The sequence below is a fragment of the Buceros rhinoceros genome, unplaced genomic scaffold (genome assembly GCF_000710305.1).
Source record: "Buceros rhinoceros silvestris isolate BGI_N320 unplaced genomic scaffold, ASM71030v1 scaffold19280, whole genome shotgun sequence".
NCBI lineage: Eukaryota > Metazoa > Chordata > Aves > Bucerotiformes > Bucerotidae > Buceros > Buceros rhinoceros.
In genome coordinates, this window is record NW_010390831.1 from 48,321 (window position 1) to 70,890 (window position 22,570).

At 36.6% G+C, this 22,570-nt stretch overlaps 1 protein-coding gene across 1 annotated transcript in view; it reads right to left on the reverse strand.

The window, feature by feature from the left end:
- ATG10 (autophagy related 10) overlaps positions 1-22,570 on the reverse strand; it is a 72,253-nt gene that overhangs the window by 45,955 nt on the left and 3,728 nt on the right. The window contains exon 2 of the mRNA XM_010139298.1: positions 21,127-21,246. Within this exon, the coding sequence (XP_010137600.1) occupies positions 21,127-21,246 (120 nt within the window). The remainder of the gene's footprint in view (positions 1-21,126; positions 21,247-22,570) is intronic.

Below are 22,570 nucleotides of genomic sequence, written 5' to 3' on the forward strand. Positions count from 1 at the left end.
CAGCACTTCATTCTCCTCTGGTTCTTGTGCAAGTTTATCCAAGTTCAGTATATAACTTTCAATTCCAGTACAACGTTTTAGTTTGGTTTAAATACGTTTTCTCATTTCCTGGCATTTCAAATCTTTTTTCCTCAATGTATTAATAGAGATAAATAGTATTTCCTTTTGGGCTTTTATTTTTTTTCTTTCCTAGGCTAAACAAGGTGAATTCTTCTGGTCTTTTTTCATAATATAGGCTATTCCAAATTTGATCTTCCCTATCACCATAACAATTCTATTTTTCTTAATTCCCTCTTTTTTTTTTTTTGAGTGGGAGTAACTGAAATTAAACATACAGCATGACAGTTGAGTCCTCAACATTCTTGTTGAATAATACCAATTTCAGCTAATTACAACACCCGCACAGAACCTAAAACTGCCTTTATTTCATTCATGCCATTAGCAGTTCACAGTAATCTTACTATTAGCTAAAACACCCATTTATTGCTCCTCCTCAGTCATTTCCAACTAATGAGCCACAAACTGCTAGAACAAAATTATCTTATCCTTGCTCCCCAAGCACATGACCTTACACTTTGCACCACTAACTTTCATCCTGTTTCTGTTATGTCAGTCCTCAAGGTTCTCTGATTCTCTCCATAGGATTTCTTATCTTCTGCCATAACAACAATGCCTCCAGATATTTTGCCATCAGCAAATTTAATTAACCCTCTCCTACTTCCTGTGCTACAATTACTAGCTAAAATAAGATTTGTCCAACGGCAAATTTTTGTTAGTGTTATCACTCAGCTTTATTTTACTCTGTGCTAGCAATATAAAAAGTTTTACTAAACACTAAGTAAATTGGAAGCACGGAACCTTCTTTGTCCTACAAATCAGTTATTTTGCCCAATAGCAGGTAACGGTTCAATGTATCTACCATCTTCTGTAGCCCCCTCTTGCATTCCATCCTACTTCCATTTTCAACCTTCGCCTATTTTCTTTAAGAATTTGTTCAAAAAATGTTGAATACCACTAATGTTAGGCTAATAAACCTATAGCTTTCTGCCTTTTTAATAAAAAAAAAAAAAAATCTTTTTTTGCATTCCAACGCTATTACCCAATGAGACAGACACCTGACAGGAATTCTACTGTAGAAGTTATCTCTTACCTCTACTTCACGATCTCCCCTCAAATTTTGCTTCCTTCTTGTCAAAGTAATTTCTGTCTGCATACACCGCCATGTTCATTAGCCATCATGCTTTCTTTGAAATTGTCTTTACTGAAAATGAGAATCTATTTCCATTCATCTGGTGGAGAGAGTAAAATACAATTTTGTCTTCAATCTTTTCCTTAGGTTTGCTTCTCTTTCTTTAATCTTTCTATATGCAGGGTTAAAGAACCTTTGGCATTTGTCTTAGCATCTTTTCAGCCCTATTTTCAAGATATAATGCAGGTTCTCTTTTGGGGAAATCTTATTTTACGTCTGAAATGTCTAAGCTATACCTTTGCACCATCCCTCAAGTCTGCTTTACTTTTCCTAATGATCTTGCTGCAATGCTTAGGTTTCAGACTATTCTGCACTTCTGACTGAAAGAAGGTCAAGACATGCTTCAGCCAAAATCATTAAATATCTTAGAGAAATTATTATTTGTCCTTTTGAAATTATGAAACTTAAATTCTTAAGCTGTCCATCTAAACAGAATCAATTCATCATGCATCCATTCAAGCTTGTTTCCAAAGGCCAGGTATTCTGTAATTCTTACTACATGCCAAAATCAAATTCGAAAGTTTCTGGTTTTGCTCATTAAGAAACCCAACCGCTGAAAAAAAAAAATGCATCAACTGTTAAATATAGAAGACTTTAACCATCTTACCAGAATAATAATTAGATTTATTAGTGCCACAGTTATCAACAAACACTTGCAATAGACTAGTGGGGAAAAATTATTCTGAAAGATTACCTTCAAACACTACTATTGACATGGTAAAAACTTCTTATTTCCACTGTTCTTTTAAACTAAAAAGCTGTAGATCCTCCAGAACTAATTTCTAGTTCCATAACAAATATTTTTCCTAACCTGTTTTTCGAGAGATGTGTTGAGGAAGCTTTCTATATTCTTCCAAATACTATAGATATGCTTGCTACTTATCTATCATTACGAAAAATACTCAAGAAACACACTATAAGGCGCAACAAAAGGAAAGATGGAAAATAAGGAGAAAGAGTTGCACGTATTCCTGTATATTTTACATTAAAATTCATGGAATAATGCACTATTGAAGACCAATACAGACAGTATGGACAGATGGACACTATTCAGTGCATGCAGTCATTTTATTACACTATCAGGACAAATCACCTATTCCAGCAAAGGCATGTTCACAGCTACTAGAGATGGCTCAGCTACCAGAAAGAATGCAGTCATATTAGTATGATACTCTCCTTGGGTTAACATAACATCCTACTTCTCCACAAGGGTGATTATGTCTAACAAATCAATACATTGAATAATAGCCACACTGCCTGCAGAAGTAAGCACTTAACTCCTTCCAAAAGAGAATAAATAGAAGGTCCCTGAAAACCGGTTTACAACATAAGTTTTTTCTTATAGACATGTTTGAAACATCTGAAAAAAAGTTTTCTAATTTTGTCTGTTCTCTGTAATTCACAACATACAATATATAACTGCAAATTGTGTGAGTGTAGTGGGAGATCCCACCTGCAAGGGTCCTCCGCGCTCCAAGTGGCATCCACAATTTGCTAATTTAGTGCATTTCATAAAATTTAATTAATGTTTTGAATTTCTGTCATTTTACTAAATTATTGTTTAAGAACAAACATATTATTTCAGAACCAGCTGAATACAACTGTATTTACTCTACACTCAGAGATAAGATATTTTTAAATACCTGTTCTTTCATACCGGTAGGGAAAACTTAAACAGATTAAAAGACAGAAAGGGAAAAAAAACCCCCCAAACAACAAAAAGGAGCAACACCACCATTCTGCTCTCCTAATCCTGAAGAATGAAACTATTTGTAATCTAACTTCTGGCATTCTGAAACTGCTCTAAAAGTAGTCTCTAACTGACAAGAATGGGCTCATTCCCTTCCTTACCAAAGTACTGCATCAGCTCACTTCCCTCCTACTCTGAACACTTGTTTCTATTCATCCATTCACTGATTCCATGTCTGCATATTATTAGCAAGTTCAGTTCAAAGTGTTAACGGTTCAGTTCTTAATAACTATTATTTAAAAAATTTTGAGGCACTTGATTTTGATTTTTGTTTAAGCGCTTTCCTGTATTACTCATGTATGGTTATTAAATGCTCTTCAATCACTAAAGAACACTGATTATGCTTTTTAATTACATATTATGCACATCTTTAAAGAGAGCTGTCCTTTATGAAGGACATGTATAAGGGAACGACTCATCACAGCAAGATTTCTCGACCTGACTGAAAAAAGAGACACCATTCACTGGAACACCTACAACATAACCAGCTGTCAGTACAGTAGGCTCTTACAAAACTAATGTTTACACATAGTTAGGAGATCTATGATAAAGAGCTGCCTTTGAAAAACAACAGGTAGAAGTAAATTTTCAGACACAGCTTAAAATACCAACAGAGAAAATCTAAAGGTATCAGCTAAATAAAACACTGTGAGGACACCTTCCAGATTACAACAGGGATTTCAACTGAAGAGTATGAACTGAAAGAGATCAATAACGACCCCATTCATGCTATTTTTCTGTTTCTTCCTTTTTACCAATATTTCCATCGCACTAGTATCTGGGTAGTTTTCAGAAAGAAGACATAAAAAAAGGACATTAAAGTCTAGCTATTTTTAGAGTTATTTCTAGAGACAGGTTTGAAATAAAATTCTGCAATGAGACTACTGTGGCAGCAGAATGCTCTTTTCGTGCAGAGACAAAGAAAGTAAGTAATGTTAGCAGAAGAAGTAAAAAAGCTAGAGAACTACCTAGAGCAGTAAACAAAGTCTAATACAACAAATCTGATTAGCAGTGGCAAAAAACACCTTGTCTAGATTCCTGATGGCCAATTTATTTCAGGTGCCCAAAAAGCTCTACATAAAAAAAAGTTTAGACTAGCTATGGTGTTTGAAAACAGGATTTAGAAATACCTTTACTTCATCAGTACAGCATGATAAACTTCGATTGAAAAATTTGGATATTACAGAGCTTTGCATGTCTGGCTACTAAGACTGTTAAATGTAAAGCAGAATCAAATATAGTTCACAGTAACTCCTATGAAAGGTGGATAGAATTTTAACATATCCTTGCTCTGAAATCTGCAATCAATGCCCATGCAAAACTATAGTTATAAAATTATGAAATCAACCAAAAAAAAATAACCTTCAAAATCACAAAAAAACAGGGAAAGTAATTACTCTTCATACTGAATTTAAAAAGTATTTCTGTTACATCTTGCTTTTAAAGATGGACACCCACTGTAAACATGAAAGACATCTAGCACTACACAGTGCCCAGTAAGTCCAACGTTTCCCTGGAAGTGCTAAGCATTTTTGCATATATGAAGAATTGGATAACAAACCTTCGTGGAATCATTGGGCTTGCTGCATAGACCATGTATTTACTTTAGCAACATACACAGAGCAGCTTTGGATAGGATCGTAAATGTCCAGACATTTGGGACAGACTCAGCAAGTCCTGAATACCTACATAACATAGGATCAAAAAGGCTACCAGGAAGGTTCAGCACAGCTCTACTATTCATAGACATTCAAATCTCCCATTCACAAGGACAGACGTATCAACTGAAGGTATGTTTGGCTTCACCAAAGAACGCAATGTTTCCACATCCAGCATATCCTGACATGGGCTATAAGGCTGCCCATGGGGAGACTTTACTCACAGGTAGTCAAATGCATTCTCTGTCTTCCCAAAGCACAGGTACTTGAGGAAAGAGGGAGAAAAAGTTCAATAGCAAAAAAATCAATCTTTTATTTACATAAACATAGTTTTAATCAACTCATGCTTGTTTTTTTCACATTGCATCAAATCCACATGACAAAACATTTTGAAATTGCTCATCAAGCTACTTGTTAAATATTGTATGCCCAGAATTACCTTGAATTATTTTGAACTGTTTTATCTGATTGACTTCCTTTCCTTCATATTTGAATCTCTTGGTCAACTGAGTTTAAGGTCCAAGGAAGGTCAGGGCTTTTCCTTCAGCTGGGACATTCATAAGGTCTTTCTCATGTGGAGTATCTGGCACGCAGTAGGTTTTCAACACATGGTGCAAGTTTTCCCTCAGGCAGAGAACTTTCATGGTCTCTGTCCTCCACTCAGCCATTTAATTCCATAAAACTTGCAGGATCTTAATTATCTTTAAAAACCTCCACCTTGCTCAAATGTGGTTAACATCACTCCACTGATGGAAGAATTTCTGAGTGGAGACAAGGGCAGAGACAGAAACACACATCACAGAAAGTCAGATCCAAACTGTTTTTCTAATACAATCCAAAGAAGGGTATTATACCTTGCTATCTCTTGGTAAAGCAGACCTTTTGCTTTCTCATCTTCCCAATGTTTAACATTTTTCTTAAAATTCAACTGTGTGCAGTTACAGTTAACACAAAAACTATGTCTTTGATGTTAAACGGCAAGTATGTTTCTACCCTTTCAAAATGTGGGAAAAAACCTGGAGAACATGAAAATAAGCATCTAAGAACAAACAGCAAATAAAAATACTTTTTAAATGAGAAACTCATGAGAGTTTCTACTATTTACATTTGTATATAAAGGGCTGCGGTTGCATTATTTATTTCTGAAAGCTAAATAATGCTAACTAATACCAGAGCATGGGATCGAATTTTTGATTGCATACTCTTCAATTGTTCTTAAACCGCATTTCTACATCTTAATCACTGGACTAGTTAAACATACATTAAACATACATTAAAACACATGCTGTGACACTGCTGAAGCACAAGGATCCTACAAAGGAGATATTTAAATGTATTCCAAGCAACCTACCTGGGATTAAAGCTTTCATATAGGTAGCTTTTTCTTGCTCTTTTGTTCACTCTTGCAAACCTGTGTAACTACCCAAGACAATTAACCTTGCCTTAGCTTCTACATCTTGAACAAACCCCTCAAAATCAGAAACTTCCACTTAGGTTAGCAGGTTTCTATTTAAGTGCCTATGTGGCCTGGTTTTCCAAAGCATCACGTACTCAGAAGCTTCCACTAATGACAGCCAAAGGACTACTGTTAAATATCAGGTCAGTTCAGAAATTGCACTTAGCTCCTAGAGACTGTTGAAAATCATATGGCCCAGATAGCAAAAATGGGATGATCTTAAGTCATGTTTAACTAATTCTTCTGACACGCCTCACTTCTAATATGATCAGTATTATCTGCTAACATCCCAAAAGTGTAGATTTGACTGAGCAGTGCAAAAAAAGAGGCAAAACAAAACTGTAAGCTGAAGAACTAACAAAGCTGGAAGATGGGATTCAGTTTGCTTAAGCTAGACACTCAGTACAGATTCACGGCTTAAGTTTCAACTTAGCTGATGAAGAAATAACTAGTTTTGAAGGTCTCCTAAAGAAGACCATTTCTGCATATACTCAAGCAGAGAAGATCTTCCTTTAGAGATACTCTCAAAAGCACATACTGCTCTCCACTGACTACACCAGAGCTTACAACCTTATTTTAGGAGAACTACTTACCTAGGCACAAGTGATGGTACACTAAGGGACTTAGAGCTATGCCTTAATAAGTAATACAGCACCAGAGAAACAGGGCATCAGTAGTTGGTGCAAAGACTCCAAAACCTACAGACTGCATAGCTCCACAATTTTACTGCAGACTGGACAGATTCTGTGAACTGAAGACCAACTACACGTGGCTCAAACAAGATGGTGTCCATGCAGTACATGGCTGGAACACATCTCCTAGTTTAGTTTCCTCCAAAAGAAACCTAGTTCACGTGCACCAAACCAACCATGGTAAGCAGAGTCAGTTGGGAGCTTTGCTCAAAAACTACTCTATTACTCCGAACCACAGCACTAACATAGACACAGGCTAAATAAATCTGAGGATCTCACCATGGCTTCATCCCTCCCTCCCCTTTTCTTCATGCTGGCTGAAAATCAGTCATTTGAGTTATTACCAGCACCCTTCTTCTCCATCTCACTGACTGGTATTGCAAAGCTTGTTAGGAATTCAGCATTTTCAGGATATGACAGCTTCAAAAGTACATTGTGGTGGAGTGACAGACAGTATGACCTCTTAAGATCATTTCCAAAGGAAATCAGTTAAAAAATGGTTACTCACAACCACTGGCTTTCCCATATTACTGTCTACAGGAGCTATGCTTTCATCCTAAATGCCCTTGATACGGAAACCCTTAAGAGAAGACCTTAGCATAAACTGCACTTTACACATTTATTTCTGACATCTTGTAAAACAGTAGCTGATTGTTTGAAATGGGGACTGCATGGTATCAGCCTATTAAAATAACTAATTGAAAAGAGTGGCCAGGATGTGAACATTTAAAACTGTGGAGGGAGAACAGAGTGCTATTGTAAAAAAACTTTTATAAGCACATTCACCGCATGGATTGCAATGCTATATAGCCGTACATTGTTTATACCTTCCCAATTTTTTCTGCATTACTGACATTCTATCTATTACAGTTTATTTATTCAAAATTCTCTATTAGCTACCAAACCAAAAGGGTTTCACTTAACTGAATCTTTTCCTTGCTGTGAAATACTGATCTTTTTCTCCCACAAGTATATGAACATCAGTGATGTTCCACTGCTATAAACTTCTCCTGCTACACAAGGGCTCTCCAGACCAGTAACTGGCATTAGTATTACAGTCACTGCATCTACAGCAGGCAAATTGTGAAAAATTCCATGGATAACTATCATAGTTACACCAATACTGAGAACACCAAATCCTTCAAGAAAAAGATGAAACAAAGTTACGCAATAAAGCACTGAAAATTTCCACATGCCAAAATGAATGTTCCCAGTGTAGTGTCAGTTCACCCCCTTGTTGCTCACATTTTCTGAAGTCATGACAGTATTTACATAAACGCATATTATTATATGACATTTAACTAAAACATGCAGAATGCTAGGGATTCCTGTAATGCTTTCGGGAAAACTATTAATAAGTTTACTTACCTGCTCACTACTGTGGGACTGAAGAGACTATTTTATATTCTGAGAGAAAAGAACCTAAGGTACATGACAGCAACACTGGCAAGCCTGTCTTGCTACAAACACACCATGAAAGACTGTCTCCATACGAACACAGTTATTTTAGATGCAAAGACCAAGAGTTGGACATTTTTACCTGGTTTCTGCCCAGAAATTACATACCACCCCCTTTATCTCCTGGTCTGACAAGAAGAAATAAGTGTCCTGTCTCTGTCTTCACTACCTTCATCCTAACAGATCTCAGTTTTTCCTATGAAAGCTGTAACTACTAACCCTGCCAGCAGGCTGAGGCCCATGTTACCCCCAAATACTCCTCATGAGGATCTAAGATGGTCTTTGAAAAAGCGCCAGCTCCAGCTTTTCCCCATCCTTTAGTGCACAAAACCATTCTTTCCTTTTAGAGTGACATCTTCCAGTCAGTAGCTATCTCTCAGTCCTGAAAATTAACCAGTCCAGATGTAACAAAGAGATTCTAAGAAAAGAAGGACATTTAAGGCTGGGATGTTAGCTAACGTAAGCCAGGAAATTTAAAACGGAAATTGATATTTCAGCGAAGACAGACATTTTGGCACAGATACTGCATGGTTTTCCTTTGAGTATTGTCAGTCAAGATCTTCACTCCTGGGACTACACCTTCACAGTACATTCCAAATGCATGCAGAGATGCGTTGAAATATGATGGTATTTGCATTTGGACTGACATCTTACTGTAATAAGTTTGACACCAAGCACTTTCCTAACAAAGAGTTGAGCCAATTTCAACCCAAGTCTTTTCCAAAGAATAACGGGCAGCTAACATGAATCAATAAGTGAACAGTTTGCCACAGCAACGAATGCCTCTGAAAACAGCAAGTTTGCAGGCACCAGATGGAAGAAGAACATTATTGCAATTCCTGCATCCCATTGTGTAACAGCCAACAGAGCAGTTAACACTTTCTGGTGATGTCTAAGCTTTTTAATGTGCTTTCCTTTGAAGGTGTTTTTTTGTGCCCTGTCAGTCTGCAAGCTAGGTTTGGCTGTCTGGGAAAGAAATTTTATTGGCAAGCTGTCAAATAGGGAAAAATACAAAATACAGATGGGGATAAATAGTAATGACTGTATTACAAAAAATCACTAGATGGATATAAACCTTATGTTATAAAGTATGACATATCACCTACAGACAAGTCTTTTGTCTCTTACAAGCCACAGCTTTCTCTCTTCTGTACTAGAGCCATCCAACTTTCTGCATCTTAGTTTATCACTTATCTCACAGAAATGTCTGTCTCGTAATCCCAAGGTTTTACACTTTATTGTTTTCTTTTTCAGAAAGCAAACTTGAATCTTATTTAGCATATGACATTATGTCTTTCTCCAGAATTCACAGCAAAATGGTAAAAGATGTCTGAGTCAATTCAAACACTTTCATTGCTACCATCACAGATCATCATGAGAAACCTACCTATCGAACAAAACTGTCTCAGTTACAGACATCCGTTTATGCAGTATACTTTCCTGTTCCCAAATAGACACGAACAATTAAATTTGCTTAGAACGTGCTTTCAATATCTTGTACATGGTAGAAGTGAGAGTGTCTCATTTAAACTGTCGATAAGCATGTCTAAGAGATATCCGAACTAGTTCCTGGCAAACCAGGGCAGAAAGATTACACAATACTAACAAGCTGAATTCAAGTGAAAAATACCTGCTATATATTAAAGATATATTGCTCATTTAGGAAAACACCTGTATCTCATACAAATTCATTTCTGCTGTAAACCAGAACAGTGATTTGGAAAATAAAGAGTCCATATTCACATTAGTACCAAATGTTAACACTCTGCTTTGTTAGTATCATGTAGTGCAACAGTCTTGTAAAAAAAGAAAAAAAAAGAAAAAAAGAAGTCTTCTTTTCATAGCTTTTTAAAGGACTTGACTCCTAAAAGGTAAGAAAGCAGCAACTCATTACTTGTGCTTGTCTGTATGAGGAAAGGCACCTCATTGTTTTTACTGACAACAAAATACTTCATAACTTTAGAACATATTTTCCTGCAGCAGAAGTTCCTAAATCTCAATCAACTTCAATGCCACTTAGTTATATCTAAGTGAAAGACCTCCAAACCACACACTGATTACACAGTACCACTCTTTAATGTCCTCCAAGAACATCGCATTCCGATTCAAGAAGAAAACTAAATCACTATCTTTACAACATCAACATAAATCCAGCAGTGGCTGCTCTTTATTTAATAGGGCTAAAAAATAAGATCCGTGGTATAGAAAGATTTAGCATGCAGAAAAAAGTTTGAGACTGCATCTTGTTCTAGAGTAGGAAATAACAAGCATCCTTTGTAACATAGAGGAGAAAAGGATTGTTTCATGTACCTTGAGAGTGACCCATGCGAACAGTTGAGAGACTATGATGGTGAGACAATAGTGGAGAGGAAACAAAACTCGGTTTGACCTCACAGCTAAAATGGCAACAATAAATTCTCTACAAAGCAGCAACATGTAGAAGTTTGGCCATTTTTCCTGGGTCTCAGGAAGTCACTGATCAGTCTAAGGCCCTAAATCTGTAATATGAACTCCAAGCCAACTCCATGACCTGTGTATTGCAGACACACTGAAAGATTTATCATACAGTGTTGCTACAAAATACAGGCACTTGGCCAAAATAAGAGTATTGCTTCAATACAGATGACCATTGTCCTTAGAAAATTAGAGCATAATACTGTACCAGTACAGTATTTAATTTAATTTAAAAGAAACAAAGGAGGCATATATGCAAGACTGGCAACATGAAGTACTTTGAGCTCCACCATAAAAAGCAAAATGCTAACAATTGACTAGATTGTGTTTTTTCAGATGTTTAGACATTAGCTCACAAACAAGAAACATGACACTATAGTATTTGTCAATACTGTTTTACCACAAGGGAAACAAAATCACAATCTGGACAAAAAGACAATGCTCTGCCCAGAGTTAGAGCAGCTAAGTGCTGAAATGATGATCAGGGTGTTGCAACCACCCTCAGGACTCCCTTGCCACTCTGGGAGGGAGTAAACTAATCTACACCTGGCACAGCACACGCCACCCAGAGCGCTGGGAGCATAGCTCACTCTGTCCACCCCTGTTTGCACCATCAATAACTTGGAAAACATGTATGGGCATAAAACAGAAGCACACTTTAAAGCCCAGGCTTCCAAAATGCCACTCATGATTCAGGTGACTCTCCTACATCTCCATACCCTACTCTGGCCAAATCAAAACTCAATGCTGTATCAGTTAATTTCAGAAGTACTTCTATTACTCCAAAATCCCTCCCTTATACCTTCTGAAGAAGGCCAGATTATTCCAAACACACATGAAGAATTGCTTTTAAGAATGCAAGGATTTTAACACTAATCTTCTTTCTACTGTATTTAACACTACTGTCAGCTTCAATGGACATGCTTGGAGCATCACAATTTGTTACATCCCAGTGATTAATCAACTCTGATCAACCACCACCAATATGTATCACAGATTCTACTGAGTCATAAAGTGTACAGTCTTAATATGAAAATGCATACAATTTTGGGATACAGCAAACTGCAGGAGTAGAATTCACACAGGTCTTTCACGCATTAACCACATACCTGCCTGCAGTTTTGAGCTGTACTGAATAAAAACATGGTAGTGTATAGCCTTTCCTAGCTCCTGACCAATCTAACTGTGGAAGTTTACCTGAGGAAGTGTTTGGTATCTACTTACTCATACAAGATGAAGAATCATTGTGTCCTTCTGATATGCTCCCCAAACCCTTCATTCCCATGATTCTCAAGTACAGCAGTGCTTAGGAAATGCCATGATGGTATTATGTTATAATATACACTAGTCTTAACATATTAAGTAATATAATAGGATGCCACGCTGCAGCCATATGTGCCACCATAAGCACTGCTGATGTGCCCATCACTTCAGCGTCTCTTCCACTCACGGTAGCTCAATTTGAACTTTTTTTGCAGGGAAGACAAAAAGCGAGGGATGGGTGCAAAACAAGACATTGCAACAGCAACTGTATTATGAACTTATTTTTCTGTCAGTTTTTCTTATAAAGACTACTACTGTAACATCCTAAAATTGAAAACAGAAAAACAGATTTACACTTCTCACAAGCCCTTCCACTCAAAATTGCAGAACCTGGAATCTGTGGATGTTTTGCCCAAGTATCAAGGCAAGTCAAGCATGCAGCTATCAAAACACTTGATGTGGAAGTCACCAAGCCTTGTAAAAAAAAAGGCATTACCCTAACAACTCAGAGGGGAAACACACAGCCCAGGCAGGTAACCATCTGAATGTGTGGCCTACGTATCTCTGATACTTCTGCTGAATATGCAATGACACAGAGTTTTAAGGTGAATTAGTCAGCATAATTTACAGGGTAAAGACAACTGCTATTGAAGTACACTCTGGCACGGTTTTTAAAAAATATTTTTTACAATCTCGTAATAATGACTTAATTTATTAAAAAGAGACACATTAAAAGATAGATGGTATATTTATGAAATTGAATCACACTAAAAAATTGTTTAATTCAATTTTAATTTGAAGAATTAAAAAAGTTTAGAGACGTCAGACCAGATTTTTTTCTAGATGTGCTAACACCACCTATATAAATTTTTCAAAACAACTTCCTTGATGTCATGAAAAAAATACACTTAATAGAAACGGGCTTAAAAATAACTTTGTCAGTGGTATTACCAGTCACTTGAAGTTCAGATTCTGAGAAAATCATCGTCATTTACCACAGTATCAACACGTGCTCCATAGGAAATGGAGATTCATTTACTGCAGAAGGAAGACATTCTGCTGGGATTACACCATGCCTTCACCCACAGTAACTCGAACTACACTGTCACATTCGGTTACCAAATCTGAATGACAGCATCTTTTTCTGCGTTTGATGTAGCACCTATTTGCTAGTACGAAGATAGCTGATAAAAAGGTGAAATCACTCTATGCTAACATCTAAACTAAGAAATCACTTTTTGAGGTTATACAATGTGCTTTGTCAGTTCTCCCAAAAGCTTCGTAATTGCTTTATATATTTGCCTTGATATAATTTCTAAGTTTTGTGGAAACTTATTAAGCATCTCCTACTGAGTAAAACAGAACAGCAGTCAAAGAATGTGTAAGATAGAGAATTAAGATCAGAGCCCCACCACCCACAATGATAATCAAGCCAACAGCATGTCATCAAAGCTGTTGAAAACTAAATGTAACTACTGTTAACAAGATTTGTCAGGATACCACAGTGACACACACAGAATATGATCTACAAAGGGCTGTGCGTGGGAGACAAAAACTTCCCATGTCTCCAGAACTTCACAGGAGCAGAAGCATTTAGCCTCTTCCATGAAGACTGAGACATCCCATCAGTGAAGAAGTCCAGAAGCAGGACATATCTGGGATTCAAATTACTTCTGTCACCACAGAGCCTTTCCTTTACTGAGGTTTCTCAAGCTCAAGGAAGGGGTGTAATATCTGCACCAAAGTTTCTTCCAGCCTTGATATTTCTAAACAATGTCATTCTCTTGCCAAGCCTTTTCTTGTAGAACTGAGTTAATAAAATCCACACCAGAATCCTTTTTTGTGGTTTAATAAAGAGTAATTCCATTTTCAGATTAATACATTCTTAAGCAAAATCACAAGCATCTTCACTGCATTTTGCAACACGCTTTAGATCTCCTTAAAATAAACAGGTTCTTGATTTATTTTTTTACAGGTTTCCATCAACAGTTTGAGTTTTCTTTCTGTGACCTGGCATTTGAAAAGGCTGCTGGTGTATCTGCTAGACAATGAAGCATTAAGGAATTTGGAAGATGGAGCCAAACACTGGCCTGGGTAACACAGGATTATAGGGCACGAGCATGTACTGTGGGTGAGCTAAGCTGGCAGCCGCACCAAAGGAAGAGCTCAATCCCAAGAGCCCTAATGGAACTGGAAGAGGAAGCCAAGCGTGATGAAAAGGGTTTGAGTAGACCCAAGACAAACTGAAACTACAATGCTTTCTTCCTATCAAAGCTACCAAAGCCTTCCACATCAGTTTTTCAAGGGAACATATTTTGGATTGAATACTCATGTAGCACAATTTACTTCCCTTCTCCAAGCAACGGAGAAGCTATCGAAAAGACAAGGGGTACACTCACCTGTTTCTGAGCAACTGCACTGCTCTTAAGCTCAGACCATTCATTACAAACTGATGTTTTAGGCGAGTATTTAATACTTGAATTTCTTCCTCTTTACTAAGGTCATTATTTTCTGCAGTGAGTGCTGGATTCCATCAAATATATTTACATTTGCTCAAGTACTGTTTGCTGGATTTTCACTTTGCATGTTTTATCCATCCAACAAATACAATGGTTATGCAAATGTTTACAGAGTTCATCTTATTTACTTTTGCACAAAAAAAAAAAAGCAGTTGTTCTTAATTCTGAAAATACGGGATTTGTTTAGAGAGAAAATGATTAATAATTACTAAGAATTGTAATTTTCTAGTTGTTATAAATTAAAGCATAGCTGAACAGCATATCACATGGTATTATGAAGTTTAAGAACTATGTCAGACTCTACTCCCACAACCTCTATCAGGCAGATCTTCACTAATGAAGATCTGCCAGCAAAGGTGGAGTCAACGTAGAAGTAAATACATAACTTAATCAACATGTTTGTGAAGCTCAGTGCTCATTTTCCAAAGGCAGCATCAGGTATTAACAGACCTTCAACACTCCCAACCTGCCCACTCCTTCACGAAGCAGCAATGGCTGTAGCTTCAGAAACGGTTACACACTGACTCACTTCTTCTGCAATACCCAAGAGAGCAGAGACAAACCACACACAGAGAATTTCTATTCCAAGTTATTGCTTCCCTTCAGCTATTTGAATACCAAACAAAAAGAATGCATCAAGTGAATCCAGATTTTCCTATTTTACTCTTTTACAATATAAGCTCTTTGAGGCAGAAGGACTATCTTAATTTTTAATTTTGTATAGTATTTTTCACTTTACCAACAATTCACATAATATAATCATTCTGTCCTTGATTAAAATGTGTCTACATAGCACTTAACAAAAGCTGGATTCGGATGATGGTAAATACTAAAGTCTAGAATGAAAGGCATCTTTTCAGTGCAATTGGCTACCTGGGCTCATAATAAAGTAAGTTAAATATGACTTCATAACATTTGAATAGTTTCCATCCTAGGGAGGAAAAAACATTCTGTTCACTGTGATTTACTTAGACTGGAAAAATGAAGTATGATTGAAAAGGGAAAAAAAACCCCACAAATATTGAAGGATGAGATTCCAATTTCACGGGAAAGAGAAGTAACCGCCTCACAGAGTCAAGCTACCAGTGCCACAGTATCCCTCAAAACCAAGCCCAGGTTAAGTTCATCAAATTTATTACCTTCTACAACCAGTCATGATTGCAGCCAATGACGAGCTTCTGATGGACAACTTATATGAATCTCTTTTATTAATTTGGGTAACCTAAGATTGTCAATATAGAAATATTTTAAACATGTTTCCACATACAAAGTAAGTTATACAAAGGAAGACACAATTCCACGTTCCTTGATTCAGACCCTGGCAGATGTCTCGGCAGGACAGACTTGAAGAGAGAATATACACTGAAGACTGTTGTTGAATTAGCCGGAACACAGCATGGTGGTTACACAACATTTATGCTGACTGCAGAAAAGCCTCAATGACACTCATCTGGCATAAAGTCAGGACAGTACAGAAAGGCAACAACCAATTCCATACAAATTTTTCCAGAACAAAACTGCAATTTCAAAGTTCTCAAATGGCAGCGTGTGTTTTTATCAGTTCCTTGCTTTACACCTCATGCCATTTTTGTTCTAGCAGAAGATACTATAAAGAATTATGAACTATTCAGCCCATATGCTAGGGACTGAGTCCGATCTCTCTGTTTAGAAGCGTGTTCTTCACAAACTCTGTCAGAACTTTGTTTATGGTTAGTCACAATTTCATTACTAGTTTCTGTTTACCAATCTAGATGTTAAAACAAACATCTTGATTAAACTAAATCCACAGAAATCAGAGAATGGCATTCCAGAGAAACATTCTCAATCCTTTCCTAGTAAGATGGCAGATGGGAAAAATAGGGTCTGCATGAAACAGTATCTCCAGGCACCTGGCTGGATACACAGATGGACAACTCAGGTACTGCCTGAGAAAAACATTCTTAAACTTCTTTAAGAACACCTGTCTCCAGATACCTTGCTTTAGAGTGTCTGTGTGGACATAGATCCTTTTTTTACACTTCCCTTCATCTAAGCTTGTGTTAAGGGTCACTTCAATACAAAGAGTAAAATCCAACTCATGATGCTTATACTGTACCCACTTAAAGCTGTGAGCCTTCTCACAGCTCCCAACATCCTATACCATCCTCATGTGATATCATAAGGTAACTCCTCTACCGCCTAGGACAAGGCAGTGTACAAGAACGTGCCTGGAAACTAGCAGATACCAAAGTTTTGCTGAAACACAAAAGGACAACAAGGAGACAGTCTGAACCCTGCAGGCTTGCCGAAAAGGCAAAGAAACCATCAATTAACCATTACGTGCATGGCAGAAGCCTTGAAGTTCCAGAAAATGGAAAACCTGCTTCTACTAAATAACATGACAACCAGCTGCAGAACCATACAGTATTTTGGAAACTTGTCCTTACCTTCTGCTGTACTCCTGCTGTCCTACAGAGCATGCTGACTCCCATCACAGCAACTTACTGCCAGTCAGCTGATCCTTAGTACCTCAGAACACCTGCAAGGTAGGAACCCATGCAAGTACGAAGTTCCAACGGGAGCTGGAATACAGCAACTCATACCACCATACCCCCAAAAAGAGGGTGGTACTTTGCAGATCCATTAAATGCACAGATGGTGAATGCTCATTCTGACCCTGGTATAATAAAGGCCACAGCATTTCACTGCGCAAGCATGCCAGTCTCAACCTAAGGATTTCAAAGCTTCAGCTAACGTGAATTGCTCCAAGAGTTTATGCTTAAATCCTCTTTTTTTCTTGAGTTGCTACTTTACAAAACACAGTCCCAAGTATAAGCTTTACTGTCAAAGCAAAATCTCAGCCCCAGTGAAGTCCTCAGCAAAATTTACTACTGCTTTTAATGACCTCAAATCCATATTTTGTTGTATGAGATTCACATGACAAAATGCCAATATCTACACACAGGTTAGCCATCTAACTTCCCTTGATCATCAGTGAAGAAAAACAGACACTTTTAGACTCATCTCCTACAGAATACACCTAAAATAGGTTGACTGATTTATGCCCCAAAATGCTTTTTTACCTCTCAGGCTGCAACAAAGACTTAAGTGACAAGCTCTGTATTGCAGATACCTAAAATAAGCAGAAAGAAACCCACACAGAATTTTATTCTTGGTTTTCAGAAGAAAACACAACTCGTATAAATGGAATCAAGCATACCACATAATACAGACTGCTCTGCAAAAAAGACCGGAATACACAGTTATTCATTACTCCTTCACTAGGAAGGCTTCAGATATTTCAATATCAGACTGTAAGACCGGAAGTTGTAAAGGTTAACTGTCCATATGACCAATGAGCCAAAACAAACTCTTCAAATAATTATCATATCATTATGCTTTAGTATATCTTCACAGTTTAAAAATGAACAGAGCAGTAATTTTGCTTCTCTCCAGTTTCAACAACCTGACTGTACTCTTTAGTACAACAGGGTTTACTCACCCATTTATTCAACATCACCTCTCCCCTGCTGCGTCTTTGGTTCAATTACTTAAATAGCAGTTACATCCTCACGATGAATAACTTTCCCATATTTCTATGCAGCTTCAAAAATCTGTTTTCTAATTTTCCTCCCGTTTTCACCTTGCCCGTCAAAACTTACATTCTATTTATAATCTTTGAACTGAATTCTCAGGAACAGGAGAGGAAAATCTTGAGGCCTCTTACGTCCTGTCATATACCATAGCACATTTTTTTCCTGTCTCTTTTTGTCAACAATGGTTGTTCCTCCTCAGAATAGATACTGATTATTTGGACCTTAATTTCCTTATTTTTCTTTTCTTAGTCTTTCTAGTTAATTACCTTATACGAAACTATGTGTCATGTCTCCCACCACACCTCGAAGATCAGACTACTGACAGACGGAAATACCTCAACAGGACACAAGAATTAGAGATACGATATAGAAAAATCTAGCGCATAAACACTAATTCTGAAACTGAAAACTGTGAAATCTGCAATTATCAGACAATGGCCATATTTTTACCAAAAGAAATTAAAATTCTTACACAGAGACCCTTTAGATTTCAAATACATAAAAATAAAATTTATAAATGTTCTAAGGAAAAAATGCCAAATATTGAATGTATATAACCAGCGGAAACCTTTCCAAGTTCTGCCAAGACCACAACTCTTGCTGAACTCTATTCAGCAGAATGTGTTTCAATAAATTATTCAAAGAGATTGCAGTAACTCCGTATGATCGTATGATTTATGGGTGCAACATGTTTTTACAAAAACAAAACCTATTTAATAACAGACTACTAGAACGGTGCAACAGGACTCTCAAATTCAACATCTGTGAAAACAAACATGCATCTTCTACACACACTGCTGTGCTCGAGCAAATATACCCCCTCCTCAGTCACTGTTTCCATCTTTCTTCTTAGTGTTATATATATATAGTTTCACTTTATGTTTTCATAGCATATTTCATTTTCCAACTTATTGGTGTGTTTATCCCGTTTTCTAGACTAAATCACTTCAACAGCCTGGTTACTCTTCAGTTCAGTGAGTAAATACAAATTTGACATAATCACTAGGCAGTGAATATTTTGGAGAGAAAACTCAAATTTGTTTTCTTATGCGCACCCTCATGTCTTATAACCTATATAATTTTCTAAGACCTTTCTCTTGCCTCACTCTTCATCTTAACTGCCACTACACAACATGAACAAAGGCACCTTCTCAAAGCAGACCAGCTAATACTCAAGATCCCTTCCAAGCTAGACATTTCTATGATGCAAAACTTAGAAATTTTCACAATATTTTAATATGTAATTATTAAAATTACTATCTTGATAAACCATAGAGTTTGACCTGGAATAATATTTCAGTATATTACAGACTATTTATTATTATATTTCAGTATATTAAAGAGACTGTTTCAGTTTGTTACAGACTCTGAAGCTTTTTTTGCATTGTGACACTTTTTCTATAGCTGATACTTCTTTCCAGAAGGACTCAGTAGTTTTTTACAAGATGCTCTTTTACAATACACTCTGCAATGAAGGCTTCGCTCATTATTAGAAAGAAGTCACATCGTCAAAACCGATGTTGAATATAAACAGTAATCTGTTCTTACAAATTAGGACTGAAGTATGCAAACACTGTCACAGTGACGATTAAGAAACAAGCTCCCAAGTATCAATATTAGCCTTCGTTTTAAGAAATACTACAAGTTAAGTTAAATTAAAGGACAACTTAAAATGCTTCACCTGCCCTTCAGATGACTTACGTACTATGCTTATGACTGGTACTTAATGAATAAACACAAGGCATTCTAAAGATTACATGAAATCCAATTCACATCAAAGCTGGTGTATCAGCAAGGGTTGTAGAATTTTCTTTCTTTTTTTTTTTAATTGGATTGAACAAGTTGTTTTACTGATAACAGAACCATGTCTTTTTCCCACCTTACTTGTGTCATGTGAACCCCAGCTGTTCCTCATGGCACTCTAAGGGAACAAGGTGCTACGTTAGTCCAGTTACATTTTTGCTCTGACTGTCTGAACATAAAGATCAGATTTCTACCTGCTAGTAAAAGTCATTTTCAGCCAGCCAGCCAAATGCTTTGACGAAACTTTTAAGAACCAAATTCTTTTTGGTATCTAACCCTCTTTAAAATAAAGCTGAAACCTGTGATGACTGAACTCCAGAATCAGTAGAAACGACTACATCACAGATTAACAGTCAACATGATTGGTTTAAACGACATTCTCTTCAGAAACCAGGCCAAAAGAACACTCACTTCAGACATTGTACCAGAGTCTCGAGGCGGGAAACAAACAAAACCCAAAAACCGTATACTGATGAAAAATGAAGAGGAATTGCTGCCAAGAGGTTACATTTGGAAAACATACTATGCCCATCTATTCAACAGTTCATACTATACCAAATATGTTGTTTTCAGTCAATTATAATCCAATATTTCTCTTCATGTCTAAGGTAACAACGTAACAAGGGAGTAAATTTCTACTGTTTTTATCTTGATTGGTCAATAATCTGGAGGTCTAACGCAGAATCAAACAAGCAAATAATTATTCAGATGAGCTCATCCTGAGTTTAATGAATCGGTTTCATTTTCTGGAAAAAGAAGTTTATTCTCCTTCAAGAACACCAAATCTATTTTATTTCCCACCACAAAACTACTCAGTATTTTCAGTTCTACAGTAGAAAAGTATATACTGAGTATGAAATTCTTATACACAACTTATTTATGCAGTAAATATAACTCCAAATTAGTATCATCCTCAAAGACTTCTTTATTTTTTTTAATCAGTTTTTACCTCTAAGATAACTAAATCTTGATGCTTATTCTTTTTCCACAAAAAAAGATTTCTTAATGCTAATGATTCAATGTGCAAAGAAATACTAACCTTGCATGAGGAAAATATACATAAAAGATGCTGAAGCTTTTTCATTTCCCCCCAGTTTTCACAACCAATATGGCGTGCATCTGAATGAGAACTAAAAGCCACTGAAGATCTGAAATCTTTCTGGGGGGACGTAATTTACTAGCATAGTATTTTTAAAAATCCTGCTCATTTTTTATTTTATAAACATAAAAGTCCAAAATCTGTACTTACTTCAACATGTGTAAATAATGATTGTTCAACATTATCATTGTTTTCCTCCTTGAGATCTGGTGGGATGCTTCTATTTCTTACTTGGAAGTGTGTTTTACTAAGATAACCATCACCAAGGTCCTGTGTTCAGAAAACAAGAAAGAAAAAAAATTTTCTGTAACCAAAATGCTAAACACCATCACTGTTCTTGCAAATAAACATAGCATGGTATTTAGGCATAAGCTCCAAGTCTTTTTACAGGCTCTGATGACTGCAGTGCTTTACAGCATCTTCTTAGTGTTAAAGGAAGTCAAAAACCTGAACAGTAAAAATAAAATTTAATATTGCTATTAATTAAGACAACTGCAACCTGGGTATCAGGATGAGTGACAAAGAACTGGAATACAGTGCAGTGCACTAAGGTTGTGAAGAGATGAGTAGTTATTAATGAATTTGACCTATTTCAAGCAATGCATTCTTCCCAGTTCTTGGCAGACCAAAGCTCTGAAAAAAAACAACCAACACTTCAGAATTTATGTGTACAGAGTCACAGTTTGTTCCTTCTGTTGAACACCTCTGAGGGTCAAATGTAAGAGAAAATAGACAAGGCTGCACCTTCTTCCAGTTCCCTTTTAATCATTCTGATTCCCAGGCCACATGGCCTACTGTTGTAAAAGCCCTTGCGCAATTTCAGAGTGCCTGAAGAACGTTTTAGGAGCTTTCTCCTTGCTGATGTGCCAATCTGCACACATATATAAACATTATCTTTTTTTAATTAGAAGTGAGAAAAGAAGGAAAGTTTAATAACAGATCACTGGAAAAACATACACTCTGAAAGGCAGAAAGAGTAAACAGGACACAAAGAACAGTAGTTGCATGTTAAGAACTTACTTCTTAAAGGAAACAAATAAATTGGGGTTTTATTAGCTGTTTCATTATTATTTATTTTAGACAAACACAGAAAGAATATGAGCAACGTCTAATGAAAAAGGATTCTATTCAAAACAGTCTCTCCACAAAATTCATTAATGTAGCATTAAATTGCTTGACAAGGGTGCAAATTTAATTTAACTCTTTGGTTAATCTGTCATTGGTGACAGTTTATTTCATGTATTCTGACCTTTAAATCAGTACAGGTTTTATTCTGACATACTAGTTCTCTCTTTTCAAGGACACTGTAGAATCTATGTATTTCCAAAATCTGCCATGGGCTACTTGTTTACTTTGTTCTTACCATGTTTCACACATTAAAAATTATAATGCTATTACATGTATTTTTTGTCAATGAATTTTTAAGTGTAAATCATACTCTGAGCAATTATCTTGCTTGTAATTTCTCGTTCTGCATACTTTATTTTCTCACTAAACCTCATCAAGAGCATGAATCCAAACTTTACTGGATGTCCTGGCTGGTGAACCAACTGCATCCTGTCCCATGAAGAATCAAGCATGCCGAGGCCCACAG